The sequence below is a fragment of the Anser brachyrhynchus genome, assembly GCF_964034855.1.
Source record: "Anser brachyrhynchus genome assembly, chromosome: 2".
Classification (NCBI taxonomy): Eukaryota; Metazoa; Chordata; class Aves; order Anseriformes; family Anatidae; genus Anser; species Anser brachyrhynchus.
This window is the reverse complement of record NC_137695.1, coordinates 45,686,987-45,705,933: the sequence shown is the minus strand read 5'-3', so window position 1 is coordinate 45,705,933 and position 18,947 is coordinate 45,686,987. Positions and strand designations below refer to the sequence as shown.

General features: G+C 36.7%; 1 protein-coding gene across 7 annotated transcripts in view; it reads right to left on the bottom strand.

The window, feature by feature from the left end:
- NEK11 (NIMA related kinase 11) overlaps nt 1–18,947 on the bottom strand; it is a 106,924-nt gene that overhangs the window by 86,410 nt on the left and 1,567 nt on the right. For 6 of the 7 annotated variants that reach the window (XM_080581745.1, XM_080581747.1, XM_080581743.1 and 3 more), the window contains 2 exons: nt 16,780–17,033; nt 605–770 (listed from right to left, as the gene is read on the bottom strand). In XM_080581745.1, the coding sequence (XP_080437871.1) occupies nt 605–770; nt 16,780–16,949 (336 nt within the window). In that variant the 5' untranslated portion in view covers nt 16,950–17,033. Of the gene's footprint in view, nt 1–604; nt 771–16,779; nt 17,034–18,144; nt 18,191–18,947 lie in introns of all 7 variants that reach the window. The other variant, XM_080581746.1, reaches the window with a different exon arrangement.

Below are 18,947 nucleotides of genomic sequence, written 5' to 3'. Positions count from 1 at the left end.
GCAACTATACTGTCATATAGCCTGTTTTAGTATTTATTGTATCCTCTACACTCTGGTCTTTGACTCATACAGTGTTCTCCACTTTATAAAGCAAATTCTGCTACCAAATTCACAATTCATATGATTAGGCTTAAGCTTCTTGTAATCAGCTCCAAATGACAAGACAGTTTTCCCTTCCTCATTTACATCAAATTTCACACTGCTCCCCCACAGACCCAGCCTCATCTTCTCTTATCCCTTAGTAGTACATATTTGGTACAAACTTTCTAGGTTCACCCAGAGACCTCATAATGTGTCTGCCTTTAAGTCTTGCTTGTAATACTGATTATAGTGAACAAAATGAACTAGTATTTAAATTACCTGTTTTCTCTTCTCTGGCTGATTGTCTATAAGCTATGAATCTGTGAGCTCAAGTGACCAGGTAATACTGTGTTTATGAAATATGCCTAACAAATAGCAAGTGATGCCACAATTAAAGAATAAGTTGAGAGTAAAATTCAAACTAAAACATTAAAAAAAACACAACTGAGCTATGTTTCTTTTAAGACCCTATTTTAAAGCACACATTCTGTCAAATTTCTTCCAAGTAATCTAAAAGTCTCACCTCACAGTACTCTGTGATAATGCAGAAACTATCTCGCTCCACAAAGCTTGCATAAAATTTGACAATGGATGGATGGTCTAATTTGGAGAGTAGTTGTGCTTCCAGATTTGCTTCAACTGTTTCGTTAGGCTTTAGGTTTCCAACAGAGATTTCCTTCAGGACCTTTCTAGAGGAAAAAATAAACACTCATATTAATAAAAACAGAAAAATAGAAAATCACATAATGCTCATAAACCCATCATAATTTCTTAAAATGTAAAATAATGACATTAACCAAGTAGTTGGCAATACAAAATAATGAGGCAAATATGGGTGAACAAAGAGAATGCATTTAAATGCCATAAATATGCTAGTCACCATAGTGATTAAGCAACATTTTAAAGATGAAATTTTGAAGGATTGTTCACACCAATTCCCTAATGCGCTGTTTTCTTCATGACATGTTTTCAGAGCCATGGATTACTGCATAATAGTAAACATAAATAAAAAATCGAATCTAAGTGATTTCAAACCCACTCAGAGCATATGTTCAAGATTCATACAAGAAATAAGAAGTAGCAAGAAACAGTCTGGTTTTGCTGCTTCTGCCAAAGTCTCTCCATGGATGCATGAGAAAAATCATAGGCTAGTATTTCTGTGACTGTTTTTCTGATTAAAAGTCAGGACAATGATTTATTTTATTGGGCAAAAACACCAGGAGACCTGTATGGATGAACAAGGAGCTCCTGAACAAGCCTGAACAGAAGAAGAAGGCATACAAAGAGTGGAAGAAAGGACAGGTAGCCTGGGAGGGATACAGAAACATTGTCCGAGCAGCCAGGGATCAGGTTAGGAAAGCCAAAGCCCATTTAGAACTAAATTTGGCCATGGACATATAGGGCAGTAAGAAAGGGTTCTATAGGTATATCGGTGATAAAAGGAAGACTAGGAAAATTGTGGGCTCTCTCCAGAAGGAAATGGGAGACCTGGTCACCTGGGATATGAAGAAGGCTGAGGTATTTAATGACTATTTTGCCTCAGTCTTAAGAGACGCTTAGAAATGGCTCACCGATCTTTATCTGAAAGTCATTTGAGACTACTAGAGAATATCATGGTAATTTATTGAAACAAAGTGAAGAACTTCCAATAAGTTGAATACATGAAAGGTGAGTTCCACACTGAAGGAATGTCTTCACAGTGCTTTTGATGATTTCCTGTTTGATATTGCATGGTTGTAAAGTCACAACATTTAAAAATGACAGGGATAAAACTACAGTAATTTGATTGATCTAAGGACAAAATGGTGTATTCCTTCATAAGAAAATTTATTCCTAAATCTCAACCATCAGTTACTAACAATGCATGAATTTTTACTTAAACTTGCCTAGTCCCCATCTGGCAGTGTGATGAAAAAATGTGCCACTTATTTTGTCTGCATCTCAACAGACAAGCCTCATACTGCAAAGACAGGTAATACCTACTACAATCTTCTCATCTTCAGTTGGCATGGGGACATTATTCTTTCCTTCATATAGATCACATCACAGAACTGACAAACAGAGTCCTTGTTAAACATCACTTAATACAACTTCCTTGTATGCCCAAGACAGCAATAAAAGCCTGATGTGTTGATGTGTGGGGATAGCTTGTCATCTTAGTCACTCAGTGATTTTGATGCTGTCAACAGCTGTCAGACAACAGGACGGGTGTTTTTCTTATTAAAATTCATTCCCAGCAGAACAAATCAGGAAAACGTGTTTTTGTAAATAAGTTACTAGTTTTCTGCTACATAATGCTAATTCATAGCCAGAACTGGAGGACATTTGGATCTAGAAAAAAAACTTTTGTCATGAAATCAAGATTAAGCATATTGGCATGCCACTGGTATGTGTACTGCTTCTGCAGGTGAGTTTGATTTTGCCACATTTAATATGAAGATGACTACTGGAGTTTATGCCTTTTGCAAAGCTTTTTTATGTACTTCAGTAAATAAACTCAAAATTATATTTAAAAGACTCTGTATTGGTTAAGTATTGGCAAAGAAGTTATGTCAGGGTCTCAGAAGTCTCGAAGAGAAAATGGGCAATAGTCTCCAGATCTAAAGTGGTCCTTACTGATAACCTTAGAAGAAAAAATGCTGAAGCTAAAAGCACTCAGTTAGAATTTTGTCTATGTAAATTAACTGTATTTTTCAATACATAAAACACATTCATGTGCTTAAATTCACTCTACCCTATCCTTCTCTGTGATTTAAGAGACTCCAATATATCTCAAATTTGGCACCCCTGGTAATATCAAATAAGCTGATAGATCTATAAAGTTGATAGTCTTTCAGTCTATCAAAAAAAAAAAAAGTAATCTTAAGAAAAGAACAAATTTCTCTTAGCTAACCATTCCTGAATGAATGTCCCCTCTACCAAAAGAACCTAGCTCTACACTTTGAAAGAGACAAAGTGTTTCTGTTTATGTGATGCAACCTGCATTTTAAGATTGGTTGATAACAGTTACCTCTGCACATAATTCAGCTACAGTACCTGTGTACCATCTGCTGAAAATCTGTATGCATTGAACAGTTTAGAAACATGCAGTTAGGTTACACAATGCATTTTAAACAAATCTTTTGAAACGTTTTCAGAACATATAGTATGAATCTTGGAAATAATAGACTGTCCTGCTAAGATTTTGTTGGGTCTCCATCTAGAGTATACCAGTCCATCTGAAAGTCAAATTTTTCATAAAAGCTGCCCCTATCTTTTCTGCCACTAAGGCTCAAATATCAGCAAGACTTAAAAGGTCCAAAACTATTTGAATGAATTAAGAAACCATAGATTTGAGTGGCACATACAAAAAAAAACAAACAAACAAGAAAAAACAGGTAAAACACTTAAATGTGGATGTCCTCTGAACGCAGTATTTAGAACTACTCCTTTTGATATAATGTCAAAAAAAAAGATGTGCTAGTTTAGATTTATTATTATAAATTGCACTTAACTTAGAATAGAAACAGAAGCACATTAGATACAATGTCAGTGACCACACAACTTGAAAACTTAGTTATTGAAGGGCTAGCAGATATCTTAAAGTTCAATACAAAGTAACAGCCTCCAGATTTTAACTGTGTGAATAGAAAGCTAGCCTTGCGATTTGATAGCATGAAGACACTTCGAACTTGATCTTGAACTGACTGCAACTGAAAGGGCCTTTGAAGTGAATGCATTCACATCTAAAGAGTAAAAAGCACCGTCTGTCACTCTTTACATCCATCCTGGAGAAAAATGAATGTGGTACTGATAGCAGCGATCCTCTCTGAGGTGGGAAAACACCAGAGACAAGCCCACTCCCCAAAACACAGAAACCAGCTGTCCCATCTCTAAAGTCCCCCGGCTCACAGGACTTCTCTGGGAACACCCCCTGGCCTTCATCAGCAAAGCCTTGCCAGCTTGCATTGTCACGCTTTGAAACGCAGCCATGCCAGCACACCGTGCCTCCAAGTGCAGTAATGTGGAGCAAATGGGGAGAAATAGAGCGAGACCTAAAACAAGAGAAAACAAGCACATAGGTGGAATCCTCGAGGATATGGACACCCAGTGGGAATCCTTTCTCGAGTTTTACTAGTGACTGACAATATGCCACAGCAGCGTTTATCTCAGCCTATTTGCACTGATCTAAAATTAAATGTTTTACAACCCATCTGGTATTTGTTTACATTGATGGCATGCTTTATTATTATATAATTTGGTTTATTGGATCAGATGCAATTTTTAAAAGACGACAGCCTATCTCAAAAGGCACTCTGTTTATTGAGTAAACTGCAACATGAATTATTGACTAGGTACATTTGCTAGCTGATAATGAAGTAAAAGAAATACAACACTCTTTTAATGTCAAGAGTAAGAATGTTTAATAAACTACCACCGAGAGGGAGTGCTCTAGGAATAAATGAACCAAATTTGAAGGTTTTAATTAAACAGAAATTTCATTTCATGCAGGCAGTTGTTCAGTTACTTGCACCCTGAGATTACCAAGACCTGCTAGCACAAAATCAGCGTGCAAAGCTGGAAATTCATTATTCCAAATAGTTTATATTTCTGAGTCACCCCAACTTCAATATGGAGAGTTGTGGCAAGACCCATATCTGTATATTGTATTTACATCCACTCTGACCTTTGTAAAACTACCTCTTCATGCTGATAACTCTTCAGTGCAAGGACCACGTGCAATTCTATCAAAACGTACCACCTTGTACTGTGTCTGTAATTGGGCATGAAATTGGTCATAAACATTAAAATTAGGGGACTGCCTATCTAATTAATGATTTCTTAAATACTGCTCATTAAATGTCAAACTGAGAAGGCACAGTACTACAAACAGGGACTAAAACAAAGAAGAGGCCACAGCCCTCGTGCACAAGTCCTGTCTACACAACAGCTTCCACTGTAGTAAAACTGCTTCTTTGGGAAATTCAGTAACAAGGATACAATCTGCATACAGGCAAGGTGAAGTCATCCATCATTACTGCTTCTCAAAGTCAGTTGTCTTCTAGAGTATTGTACAGTTGATGAAATTTGCACATTACAGCCAATGGCATAGTTCTAAAATCACAATTTTAGATTTCTGTTGATAGCTTTCACGCTGAAAATACTGTATTATTGGAATCTAAATTTGATACATAGTCCTGCCTGTCCCTAGCTCAAATTCCCCTTCCTGTACACTTTACATCCTGCTATTGCAGGTTCCCTTTGACATTGCCCTCTGCGCATGAGGCACTCCTCACGTCAAGCTTCTTGCCCACTGCTCCAGTTTCCACATGCTTTCTTTTGGGCCTCGCACTTTTGCACTTCGGCACATTCAGGTTTTACCTGCAATTAATATTTACTGATTTTATGTAACACCCTTTTATCTGGAATCTATTTCCCTCACTTAGGTTGGTCTTGTAGTTCCACTGTAATTTTCACCCACCACGCATATAGCTATCCTTTTACTAGTAACCTTAACAGATTTCTTTGCCTGCTGTCAGTGACTGACTCTCCTGCAGCTTACAATTCCCTATTAAAAATTCAAATACTTCTTCACATTTTACCCATTGTGTGTGGAGCACCAGTATCTGCATGCTCACATAATTTAAAAACATCCATTCACCTGTTAGAGAGAAAAGGAGCTGGTGAAAACATAAAATGAAAAAAGTCAATATACACAAACGAGTTCTACCCAGAAAGGTTACTTGATTTTAATTAAGGAAAAAAACACCTATAGGACATTAACAACACTTGATATCTGTGGGAAAATCAAGAAGATGTACAGTCACTTACCACACTTCCAATAAAAAACAAATGAGGAGTGCTATCTGTTATTTCAACTTACATATATAGGTCTAATTATTAGCCAAAACATTTCAAACCTAAGTATTACTACACGACTTCTTAAATCAAGTGCTGGGCTCCTTTTATCATTCCCATGGCCATTACTGATTTATTAGTCAAGTCATAAACCCATTTCACACCTCAGAATTGCAGCACAACTTCTTAAATCAAATGCTGGGCTTCTTCTATCATCCCCACAGCCATTGGGATATTGATTTAATAGTCAAGCCATAAACCCGTCATTTCATCAACAATTGTCCAAAACAGTCTATTTTTGCTATTCATGAACATTCACAAGCATGCACCATGGAGAACTAATCCAAAAGTTAACTAAGAATTCAATTGCAGTATGAGCACTGTACTGTGATGTCCATAGATGGATTAAAGATTATTTCAGTTTCTGAATAAACATCTTAAGGAATTTAACAGTGCTTAACTATCTTCAAGCGGTGATGAGATTTCACAAGCGAAATGGATGATTCACTTTTCATTTCCAACAAGTCACAATGATAGCACCTACAAATATTTTTCAAGATGTTTAATTTTTAAATGCCCTAACATATGCAGTAATGCTGAACAGCTTAGCTCCTGATGTAAACAGTTTGTGGTTATTTGAAAATCAACAGTTCCTAATTAGTATCCCACAGAACCACAGAATACATTTCCTGGGACAAGCATATGAAAGAAGACATTGTTGAAATACATTAGCTCTGAGCTTATATAGTTTTCTTCTGCACTTAGCAATTTCTCATATATACAAAGGGGCATACTCCAAATTATTCTTGGACAATCATATGTGCCAGTATTGGAAAAAATCTGTAATTATAAAGCAAAGCGGAGTATTTGTGCTATTCTCCACAGAACTGAACAAGCCATATTACTATTATGTATGAAAGCATTATTAATATTATTTATTGAAATATTCAAATGTATTTACTTTTAATAACTCTGTGAGACATTTTGCGTTGGGACATTTCAGCTCTAAATCAAATACTGGCATACTGTGATTAAAATGAAGAGATTTGTGTCTACTCAGGAAATTTATTAAATACATTATGGGGTACAGGCTAAATACCTGCATATGTAGGGCTATTTTTTTTTTTTCTAGCAGTACTTCATCTCTAAGTGTTGCATTATCACCATCTACTGTTCATTCACCTTTTTCTTCTACAGCCTAGTATTATTTAAGAATGTAATTAAATGTAATACTGCTACTAACCTAAGTGGATTTTTAGAGACGAGTGAGACAAGGACTAAATATTTGTTTATCCTCTCTGTCTTTGAAGACTTAATTTCACCAAACACCAAATCATTTTAAAACAAGCATTTTACTATTGTGTTTTGATTACACACACACAATACATTTCACTATTAACTGTTCACTGCTAATTAATACTCCTTTTCGAAAAAAGGAGATACCATCAGAGAAATAAGCTTGGATGCAGCATTTTTTTTCAGGCATTATGATGTTATTGAACATCTCACAATTGACATGCTACATTTCTTCAACTTGCAGTCTTGGGCTACAGCATCTGCCAAAAAAGAGTCTTGATTTATAGGAATTAGTTTGAATTTTGAAATCAGTTTGAAATTAGAAATTGTGAAGAAAGACCTACATATCACCTCGTCTATATGCATCAGTTTACCTAAAAGAGAGACAATTTGGAAGAGCAGGAAGTTGCAAAGGAAAACCAGACACACTAATAATCGCTGTAAGAATTCATTGCATAGAAATTCAAACTACAACATGTTCTGATGTAAAATATAATTGGTTCTTTTCTGAATGTAAACATATTTGTAAGCAGAATTATGTTCCTTTCAATGTTGCAAGGATATTTATGTCAACAGTATTGTCTGTTCTGTGAAACTAATTCCCATAAGTAATTTAAATACTAATTGCTTCAACTTTAATGAGAAAACTCTTTCTTCCCACGTCTCTTTCCAGCAGGCATCTCCTTCAATGTTTATTTCTGATACGCACTGAATTATCTATGGTACCAAAAAAAAAAAAAAAAGAGGCTGGGTGGGGTGGGAAGAGAAAGACAAAAGGACAGCTTACATCTTTTTAAAGCATAAAGCTTGTAGACTTTGCTAAATAGTCTACAAGCAAAGGCAAAGCAGATCAAGCAACTGGGGAAATCAACTGTATATAATATCTATCGCTAGATAAAAATCTTTCAATACTTCCTAGGCTTCCCAAATAAGATACTGTGGTCTTAGAAGTCCGTGAAATATGTGCAAATCAAACCCAAAGCAACTACCCGGCAACACTGAAAAGTTATTTTAGAACACATGAAGGGCACACCATGCATGTAACAGAAACAGTGAACTAGGAATTCATTTACTAATGTGTCAGATAAGCACAACCTAAAAACAGAAAAAAGGAAAGAAAAATACACTGACTGTCCAGAAAATCCAGATTTTATTTCACTCACTGCAGTGGTTTTCTCATTACAATGTGCTGACTGCAACAAAGAGTCAGAGGCTAGTTCTGCATAGAAGAAGCTACCATATCCTTGAAGCAAACTTAAGAGAAAACATCTTGTCAACAAGGCTATACTGCAACGAGATACGATAGGCAGGCATATACAAATATTGCAAAAACGTACAGTATCTTTGAGGCAGGTGGTCACAGTTTAACCTGAAGTAATAATATTGTAACCTGTCATTTTCTTACTAAAATTAGCTTACAAATGCATAAAAATCGAACTTCAGTTTCAAAAAAAAAAAAAAAACAATGCGATGTGATGTGATCTCAAGGTATTGGCTTAATTACAAAATCATTAAATTCTGTCTGTGCTGTTCACCTCAAAGCACCAGTAATTCACCAGCAATTCCTTAAGCACATTTCTCTGCTCAGTGTTGAAAGTACTGTCTGTAAACATTATGAAAAAGGATTAAGTCAACCACCAGCACCACTCACTGCCTGCACACAAGATCACAACCTGGCGGGTGCTGCAGCTCTGAGCTTATGGGAGATCAGCTCTGTCAGGGATGAAATTTAGAGTAAACCCAAGTAGTATTTTCCTTAAGGAGCTCTGCCTCCCACTCACGTAAATTTTCACTAAAAATGGTAAAGTTGGCTACTTAGTCAAAGTCAGTCAAACTGCCAACCATGGTGTTCTATCAATTTTATCTGCATGCCCCTCTGCAAAGATGCGTGAGTGCATTAGTTTCCAGAGCTTTGTGGCAGCTGTGTTTAAGTGTAGGTTTACTGGAGAGAAGGTGGCAGAGCTATAGTGAGCTCTAACAGTAGCTCCAGTCTTCTGTATCTCTGCTGTACTCTGGCACCACCACGTTCTCACTGCAAGGTGGGTCTGCAGGTCCTTAACACCAAGCTCGGATGCAGGGAAGACTGGGCACTGGCAGGGATGGAGCAGGCAGGGACGAAAGCACCTCTCCACACAGTCTCCAGTGAGAACTGGAGAATTGTTTTGACTGAGCCCAGAGTTATCGAACTGGTCTCTAAACCACTACCGGCCTGAACTGGAAATGATCTGAAAAATTCTGGCCATCGCTGCAACTGCCTACCAAAAGTGAAACAACACATTTACAATTTCACTCCACGGCAATTTCCATTTGCAGGAGTGCTCTTTAACTAAAACACATGAGCATTAGCCACTGATACAGAGGTTTCAGCAAGGACTTGCACATTTACTCAGGTCTCGACTCCCCTAGCATTGCTCACAGAATAGGAAAGTCACGTTTAGCCACTTGAGTGGAAAGCTGATGAAGGCCAACTGCCCTACTGAAATCAGCAAGAACTCTCTGTCCCTGTTTTGTCGTGTTACTCCTTACATCTGGGGCCAAGAGTGGCTGCGCACCTAAGAAGCGATGGCAGCTCAGCTGACACACGGTAGCCTGAGCCTCACATCAAGGAGCAACAGCACACCTGCCTGAAACGAGCAAAAGATGGTTCACTAAGAAAAGCTTATTTAAAAATAGCCAGCGATCAGGAAGGTCCTCGAGGAACTGCACCTTCATTCAGTTTCCAAGGAGATCATGAGTGTCTGTTCACACGTCTAAAACAACCTGAAGAATTTTAATCTTTTTTTTTTTCTTTTTTAACCAAATGAGGGAGTTGAAAAACGGCCAACAGCATGACTGGGTGAACAAGCACACAGCAACTGGCAGGGAGTCATTTTTATTGTTTTAATTGATTCAGTTTCAAACGAGCATTCCCTTGGAATATCTTCAGAGAAGCAAACAGGCAGCAAACGCGGGGATTTAACGACACAGCAATCTGCTGACTTGCTTGGATATTCATAAGTTACAAAACTCTTCCACCTTTAGATTTTATTTCATTTGTAATAAGCATTCATAAATAATTGAAAGCCATGTGATAAATTATTCAGCTAAGTGCACAGTTTCCAAGGCATCATAGCATGAGTCTGGATTAATGGTATAATGCAAGTCAGATGCAGAAGTTGGGCTGACACCCCACAATTACCACACGCAGGAGCAGTCCGGGGAGTTTGGTGCTTCTCAGCATGTGCTTTCCACCACAGGGACGTGCAAGCACCTGCTGAATATTTATGAGCCAGAAGTCCCTGTCACCTACTGTGTACTTCGGCTGCTTGCCTATGCATGGTTATGAATTAATGAAACTTAAGCCAGAGCTTCACTCTGCACAACTGATGAGGGCATTCACTACCTATCAGGGACTGTCTATAAGCACTGTCCCACAAGACTAATACTGAACATAAATCTGTTACAAAAAGACTTTGTCCTTAATCATAATTGCCTGTTGTAATGAACTATTTGGGGTACAGGGATAGAAGTGACTGCAGGGACATTAACATGTTGGCTGTTATAAAATGCTGGTACAACTCTGCTATTTTTTTGTACAAATCATGTTATTTAATTATTATGGGTAGGTAAAGAAACACTAGTCCATGATTGCCAGAAACAAAAGCAAATGCCTCAAAAATTGAGATACGCTTTTGCATAATCAAACACAAGTCATGAATCTGCAAGAAAAACAAAGAAAAGTATGTCCTGCATTTTGAAGGTGATTTGTAAATTTTACTGAGTCAATTTTCTCTAAATATACCAGTAAATTTAAAGCCATACTGACACTTCATTTGAAAAATCCATATAAACTGTTTCTTAGAAACCATATTGAAATCCTTTCCTTGTCTGTCCTATTAGAGACTGTATTTGAACAAATCAACGAGAGTTTTATAAGTCGGTACTGGCTTGATAACTTCTGAGCTGCTAAATAAGCTTCACTTGTACCTTTGCCAATAAAATTGGTGTTGTATTCACACACAGGAGTGACTTGAGTTTCCTAGCAAATAATATCAAATATGTCCCAAAGCATTTGCATATTATATGTAAATAATAGAGTAAGTGAACTGACAATGAACTTAATGTAAATAACAAATATCAAGTAAATTGGAAAGTTGCAGCAGAATTCATAGAGTAATTGTTCCACCAGCTTTTCTGAATTTTTCCAAATGTCCTATGTTTATAAACCTTGTTTACCAAAGAAAGAACTGTCCATCTAACAATCACTACTCAACTTATGGACTTACCGTCCAGTTCCAACCAAATCTGTCAGAAAAGTAGCAATTTCAAGGATGACATTATGTAATGATTAAGTAGAAAGTTCAAGCGCCTTAGATTAGTGACCTTGGATCTCAAAAGTTCTGTATTTAATAAGCTATTTAACTTCTGTGTTTCTTGCACGTTTGCGTTGTGTAAAAATATTTCACAGCTTTAAAAAGTGCTTTGAGGTCCCAGAATGCTAAATGCATGCAAAAAAACCATTCTTAATAGACCGTATACTACAGCAGGTATACATGGGTCTGGAAAAGTGACTGAGTAGCACTGTTCGTCCCTTGCTGCTAATGTTTAAGTTATACAAATGTGAAGAAAAAAATGGCACAGATCCAACTTCACCACTTTGAAACTTCTATAGAAGAAAAAGAGGAGAACAAACAAAACTACATACAGAAATAATTTTTACTCTGATTAAAGTTATAATTTTTTCTTCTTAAAAGAGCCAAACCCTCTAAAAATTATGAAACTCCACTAGCAGGCAACCAGTGATTTGCAGCCCCATCTACCATGCCTAAATACAGTTCAGCCCCTGGAAAAGATTTAAAACCACAACAAATATTTGCAGGAGTGTGCAATCCTTACTTGGACCCCAGTTACATAAAACCTAACCCAGTTTGCAATTTGAAAGAAAGATTTATATAAGCTCATTTTAGAAGCCACTAGAACAGAAAGGTAGTGTCAATATTATGCAATTCAATTTCACTTTTAATGAATGTACAGTACCTGGCTCAAAACCAGAAGATGTGCATATATATAATGGGGAAAATATCAAGTAATACACAAAAGCCGTTCTGCATAAACTGGAACTAAGAAGCTTGCTTTCCTACAAACATATCTCTTGTGTTTACCTGACCTTGGAGTCTAAGATGATAGAAATTCTAACCATAGCTTCTTACAGAACAGCAAGACATCTATGATGGCTCTCCTGTATAGGTTGTCCAGTACAGGAGAAACAGTCTTTCACAGTGAAGTCACCCCAGGTTCTGGCTTCTGTCTTTATGAGGGCATTTATTTTCTATTTTTATTTCTCTACTGTATATTTTTTTATTTCTCTACTCTGTTACTTTCACTTAAATTGCACAAATTTCTATCTTTGTGCAATGCTCTGTCATATTTGGTGAGAATCATCCAACATGATCAAAGGCTCTTGTAGGAGATGGAGAACAGACGGCATAACTTTCTACACAAACAAAGAGGACAAAGGTCACCTTCCCTAGTCACAAATCTAAACCTAGAAACTTACATTTTTCCTTTTAGGACATTATTATGAAACTCAGAAAAGCTATTCACCACGTCTACACAAAGCAGTCATCAGAAATGTGATCCTTAAGGCCAAGGGCCAGTCTCAAATAACTACACAGGGCACCATGTAGGTTCACTTCAGAATCCTAATCACTGGTTTGGTTTTCTCCCTCTCCATTTTGGATAATATACCTTGGGAAAAGACAATATGCAAGGCATCCAGGCACAAAAGCTATTGCTAAGTAAACTAAAATGTGAGCAGATCCTATGACAGCATATTAAAGAATATATGATGATTAGCAACTATTATTTTTTTAAAGGAAAATAAAGTTCATTGACATTAGAAAATGTGTTTTATGACCAGGGATTTTACTTAGTTTAGACATTCAGCTGTTTAGCTATGTCTGTAACTGAGAGCTGTTTACAGCAATATATAATTTTCTAGTTGAGAGAGGGCGGAAGGCAAAATTAAAGTGAAAAAGGCTTACAGAATCACCCAATAAAAAAGAAGGCACACAGGACCATGAACATAAAAAGCTATATAAAATAGTATGAATTATAAACAATACAAATTAGGAGGCTAGCAACAGGCAAAGAAAGAGTCATTCAACACAGCACGTAAGAGCAATGTACAGCATGAGACCTCCATACGCCACCACACTGGCAGTACAATTCAGCCATTTCACACTTGATGTTTGTGATCTAGTGTGATCTTGGAAAGTCAGCAGTCCTGATCCCATCCAAGCACCACGTACTTCTGTAAAAGACGGGTATTGCTGGCCTGAACAGCTCTACGTGGAGACTTTTATGTGAAGTAACTGTTAACTTGAGGCATGCCCCAAATAATCAGCCCTCTCTCTGTCCCACCTGAACCGTCAGCATAATACTTCGCTCTCCACAGCTAAGATCTTTTAGGAGTATCTTACAAGGCATGCCCCAAAATTACTAGAATCATGCAAAAGCTATGCTGAGCATACATTAAATTACGTGACAAGCATTGTTAGTCTCTGCATTAACTCATTCTGTAGACATCATGCTACTGGAAAATTGAAAAAGATCCCTGGACAACTTCTGTACCCATATCCAAGATTTCACTCATCTCGGGAATTTGTACTCTTATGATTTACTCCTATGCTCTTTCATAGCGCTTTAAACTGTAACGACTATCTGAGGCTGAGTTCATGCTGTACGTAGCTTTTTCCTCAGTACATTTTAGACCATCTCTGAAACAAAGAAACAGAATTCTAAGTCTGTTGAGGTCATACAGGACCTAAATATCTCAACTCTTTTTTTCTGCCACAGTGCTTTCAGAACTCCGAGGTTTTTGGTTTTTAAAGAGTAAGAAACAATTTGAAACATACTCTGAAAAAGTAAGAAACATAATGAGAAAAAAAAATAAATTGAAAATATATATATTTCCCAAAGGAAAATATACTGGTTATTGCTTCTGTTACATTTTATCACCTTAAGAAATCGATATTGTTAAGTAGAAAAAAGTGGCTACACTCTATCTCGCTATGCTACTTGGGGTTTCATGTTCACCATGTATTTTTGTAATCTTTAAGCATATAAATAATACAAAGCTGGGGGAATCCACTCTTCAATCGACCTTTGAGGCTCAGAAGGAACGGAGAATAACTGTGATACACAAGTACCCCCTAGTGATGAAATGATGAACTACTTAATAGCATCAGCACTAGCTCATTAAATAGTGTTGTAACTGTGAAAAGAGACTAATAAAGCAAAAAAGAGTATGCCATTTGATACTCAGCATCTGTCCTGAGCAGCACTGAGAACAAACTCAGCCTCATCCCTGACAAAACAGATATGAAATACAGATATGAAATGCTTGTCTAAACACAGTAACTAAGAATTAAAGTTCTCAAACATAAATTCCAAAGAAAAAAAATAGAAATGACAACTACTTAAAGCAAAACACACTTTCCTTGTTTTTTGAAATTTGGCATCTTTTCTATAGCAGGAAAAACAAAAACTGAAGACACATATTTCAATATCCCGTTAATGTTGTAAGCATGAGTTCAGTAATAGCTGAATTCTGAATGGTCTTATAAGCTCAAAGGGTTCCTGTGATCCTACCTGCATTATAACTGATACTACAAGAAAAATAAAATTCTGAAAATAGTAGTGGAAAGTATTTCAAAGTTTTCATTACAGAATGTTTTTGTAGCAAATCATAGCTAGGCCTAAAAAAGAGATCCAAAAGCTAGACAGAAAAAAATAAAAGTTTAGCAGCCTCTAACCCTGATCCAAAGTTACAGCTGTAAATTGACATGGAAGGAAAACAAAGGAAAAATTAGTATGTCTTTGCTACACATTTATTAAAAAAGCAGCATTGCCAAGAATGCATTGTCATAACCAGCAAAACTGAGGCATACATAAATCAGAAAAATCTCTTTTGATCATATAAGTGCTCATTAACACGTCCATCAGTAAGGACAGGCAGACTCCCAGACTCCCACATTTAAAGGAAGAATATATTTCTGGCTGAAAACCACATCGATTGGATGTTGAAGACTTTAAATAAAAAGCTTCACAAACTTTAATAGATTAAAACAAAGCCATTCACATTTAAATTTCATTTGCTGTAAGTATTAAAACCAATGGACAAACACAGTTCTTTACAGAGGAAGTCCAGCCAGGAATGCATTACCCAAGCGCCCAACTTCAAGCTCACATACAGAGATGTCAGCACTCCAAAAATGTGCTTCAGTCTTTATGGCTTCAGAATCCTAACGGGGCTCTCAGCCAAACTTTTGAGACCTGTCCTAATTCAGGCAGGTATAAAAATCAAGATTTGCTGGCAATTAAAAGAAGATTTGCTGTCAGTAAGGTAGATATCAAATAGAAATGTTGTTTACTGGAATTACTGTAACTATTTGTCTCAAGTTTCATTTATACAACTCAATTATAAAATAAAATAAAATCAGAACAGTACTGTAGAGTTTTTTTTGTGACACCTCACTAACAGTCCTTACAGTGACATAGTATCAATTCCTGAAAACAACCAATTAGGTGTTACCAAAAATTCACCTAGAGTAAATAAGAGATCATCATAAATGAAGAGGGACATCCATTAAAATACATTCAGAAATTCTGATATTTTCATGTTCATGTTTTATATTTCAAAGCTTTAACAAGCACGTAGAACTGGCTGAAACATTATAGAGCTAGATACTGTAGTAGCTGGACTTAATTAAATTATGGATTTTCTTTCTCCATGTTTTTTAAAACAAAAATGGCACATTCATGAAGAGGGAGGAGCAGGGAATGGAACGCAAACCTCCAGCATTTTATTAAGTGTTCTGAAGAAAGAACTTGAACAACAGGGTTTATTTACAAAATGCAAAGCCTGCACAAATAAACTACACAATTATATTACACACACACACACATAATACATTTATACAATTACTCAATTATAGTTTATAAATTATAAAGCTTTAAGCCTTTAATAAACAATTTTGTTACAAAGAAGAATGGAGAATTTGTGAAAACTGGCATGCACCTTTGCCCTGCTGCTTATCATTGTAAATTTCACAATGATGAAATTTACTTCAGTTCTGCATAAACAAAGGGGTCCTTTCCACAGTGTGCATCTTACATTACCAACTTGTCCAAGGAATGACACTGGGGAATAGGTAAGTTAGGTATATTTTTCCTGTTCTAACCATTATTTAGAAAGCTTCAGAGGTATACATTGCTATGGAGAGGAGGGTCAGAGATTTGCTACCTACCTCCACTCTGTCATACATAGCAAATTGTAAAGGATCTAGATGAAAGCACAGTAAGATAGACATATCTAATGAACTGTTTTAAAGAGAAATTCAGCTGGAATGCTGAGTCAGCACAAAGTCTGTTCCTGTCTTAGGCTCTCACTAAAACTGAACAGTTAAGGCTGCAAAAATAACACCAAAATCAGAGATGGAACACAAATTAATGCAAAGAAAACATCTAGAGTGCAAGAAACATAGTCCAGTTCTGTTTGAAGTATGTGAAGAGCTTACTTACAATTTGTCTTCTTGTTTTGCTTTCTTGTCAGAAACCAGATACACGCTTCCAAAGCTTCCGTTGCCAAGTTTCCTCTCAATAGTGTATCTTCTTGCAATCATAGCATCTGAGCAAGCAGAATTAGATCTGGCAACAGTGACATGCTTCGCAGTTTCTTGAAATTTCAGCATTGTTCCGCATAAGAGAAATGATAAATTTCTCTAGAATGCAGCTTTCAAATTATTTTACTCTCCCATGGATGTTCAGAGGAAATACTTCAAACAGAAAAAAAAAAAGTCAATGATTGTTCTTATGAAAATGTTCGCTTAATTCTATTGCACTGTTTATAGTGCTCAGCTTGCAGTACAACAAAATTAAGTGTAATAATTAGTTGCTAAGCTGTAGGCAGCAGACTTGATTAAGAAACACCAGATAATGCAGATGTGACATAGTCAACCTTCCTCTAAAACAACCTTAAATGAATTCAGTGAACTTATAACACAGGAAAAATGAAACACGGGTGTATATATATTGCTTTATTAAAAAGTTCGGGCGCTTTTTGCAAGAACAAGGACAACTACACCTGTTATTTCATCTGAGAGTTCCCTTCAGATATGGTACTCTTCTTTACCATCTGTCTTTATACCACCATAGTACCTGGCATCAAAAATGTTTTGGGATTCACATTTCAAGATTTTTGTATATAATGAAGCATAATCTCTACACATAATTTTGAATTCACTTGCATCAATAACTACAAAGCTGTTTTCTTTGCTCTTTCATTTGCTGCTCAGATTTCACCAACTGTTTTTCTCCTGCCTTTCAGTGTTGACCTTATAGCTTCTGTGGGATTCACCGCTATCTTCTGAAAATTAGAGCTTCCTGGCTACCTACAAACCTACAAGATTTTTAATAAAACCCACTTCTTCCAAAAGTTCTGCCTTTCTCTTTTGCTATAATAGTTCTAACAGCTTAACTTTGATTTGTAACTCTTGTATAACCGAGGTCATAATTCTGCAAACACAGGGACTGCAGAAGCAACCCCCTGGTGTTTCTATGGCTTTCAATAATTGAAAATGGCTTCAAAATGACTTTGTTTTACCTTCCCCATTCCAAATGATAAAGTGTAGGTGCTTCACTACACATAATAAAACAATATTGCTTTATATTACCTTGCCTTTTTATTTGCATTATTTGTACTTGAGGATCCTTTGGAACAAATAAAGATGTGGCAAGGTCCTTCAATCAGCAGCGCTATTACTGCTGTCTAATCAGTGCTGCCTGCTGCAATGCAGTATGACCACACCGTGTTTGCTCACCATAGCATTTCAAAGTCAATGCATGCATATGAAAACGCTTTGTTTTGGAAAAGAGAAAATGCTTAACTTTAAAAGCCACATAACTGCTAGTTCCACGTGATTGTCTTCACTTCCTAAAAACGCAGAAAATAAATGAAGATTAGGCCAGTCCAAGTCAGATGAGGCCCTGGGCAACCTGATGTAGTGGGTGGCATCTGCGCCCTTGGCAGGGGGTTGGAAATGGATGGTATTTAAGGTCCCTTCCAACCCAAGCCATTCTGTGATTCTATGAATTTGTATTTTATAACAATAACTGCGTGTGCATGTGTGTGTGTGTGTGTGTGTAAGAACCTATTTTAATACTCATCTGCTGACCTCCTGTCAACGCTCTACCAATGAGCTTGACTTTGCAGTGTCATCATATAATGAAAAACAGCCAAACTGTAATTACCAGAAGCCACCTTGACAATGATATAAATCATGTACTTTTTAAAGCAAAAACACTCTTCAAAGTCTGTTTCTGTGTTCTCCTTCAAATAGCAAGAGGGACAAAAAAAATTGAATTGCAAAGAACGTCAGCTAAAAAATCTACTGCTTCAGTAACTCTAAATCTGTCTTAGAAAGCATAAATGGACCGTGTTGAGTGTTTGGGAGTGGGGCGAGGCACAGAATGACAGGAGGATGAGTTCCATAAAATATTATATTGCCAGTTCCGGAAAGTTTCCATATTTTTCATTTATTATTCTCCCAGGAAGTTGTTGTTTTATGGATGCCATCATAAATCCCAGACACAGTCAGTAGTTTTAAAATACCTACTTTTTAGAAATAACTGCACTTACAAAAACTGCTAAGCCATTTGTTCTTTTTTTTTCTGGAGAAGAGTCACTTAAC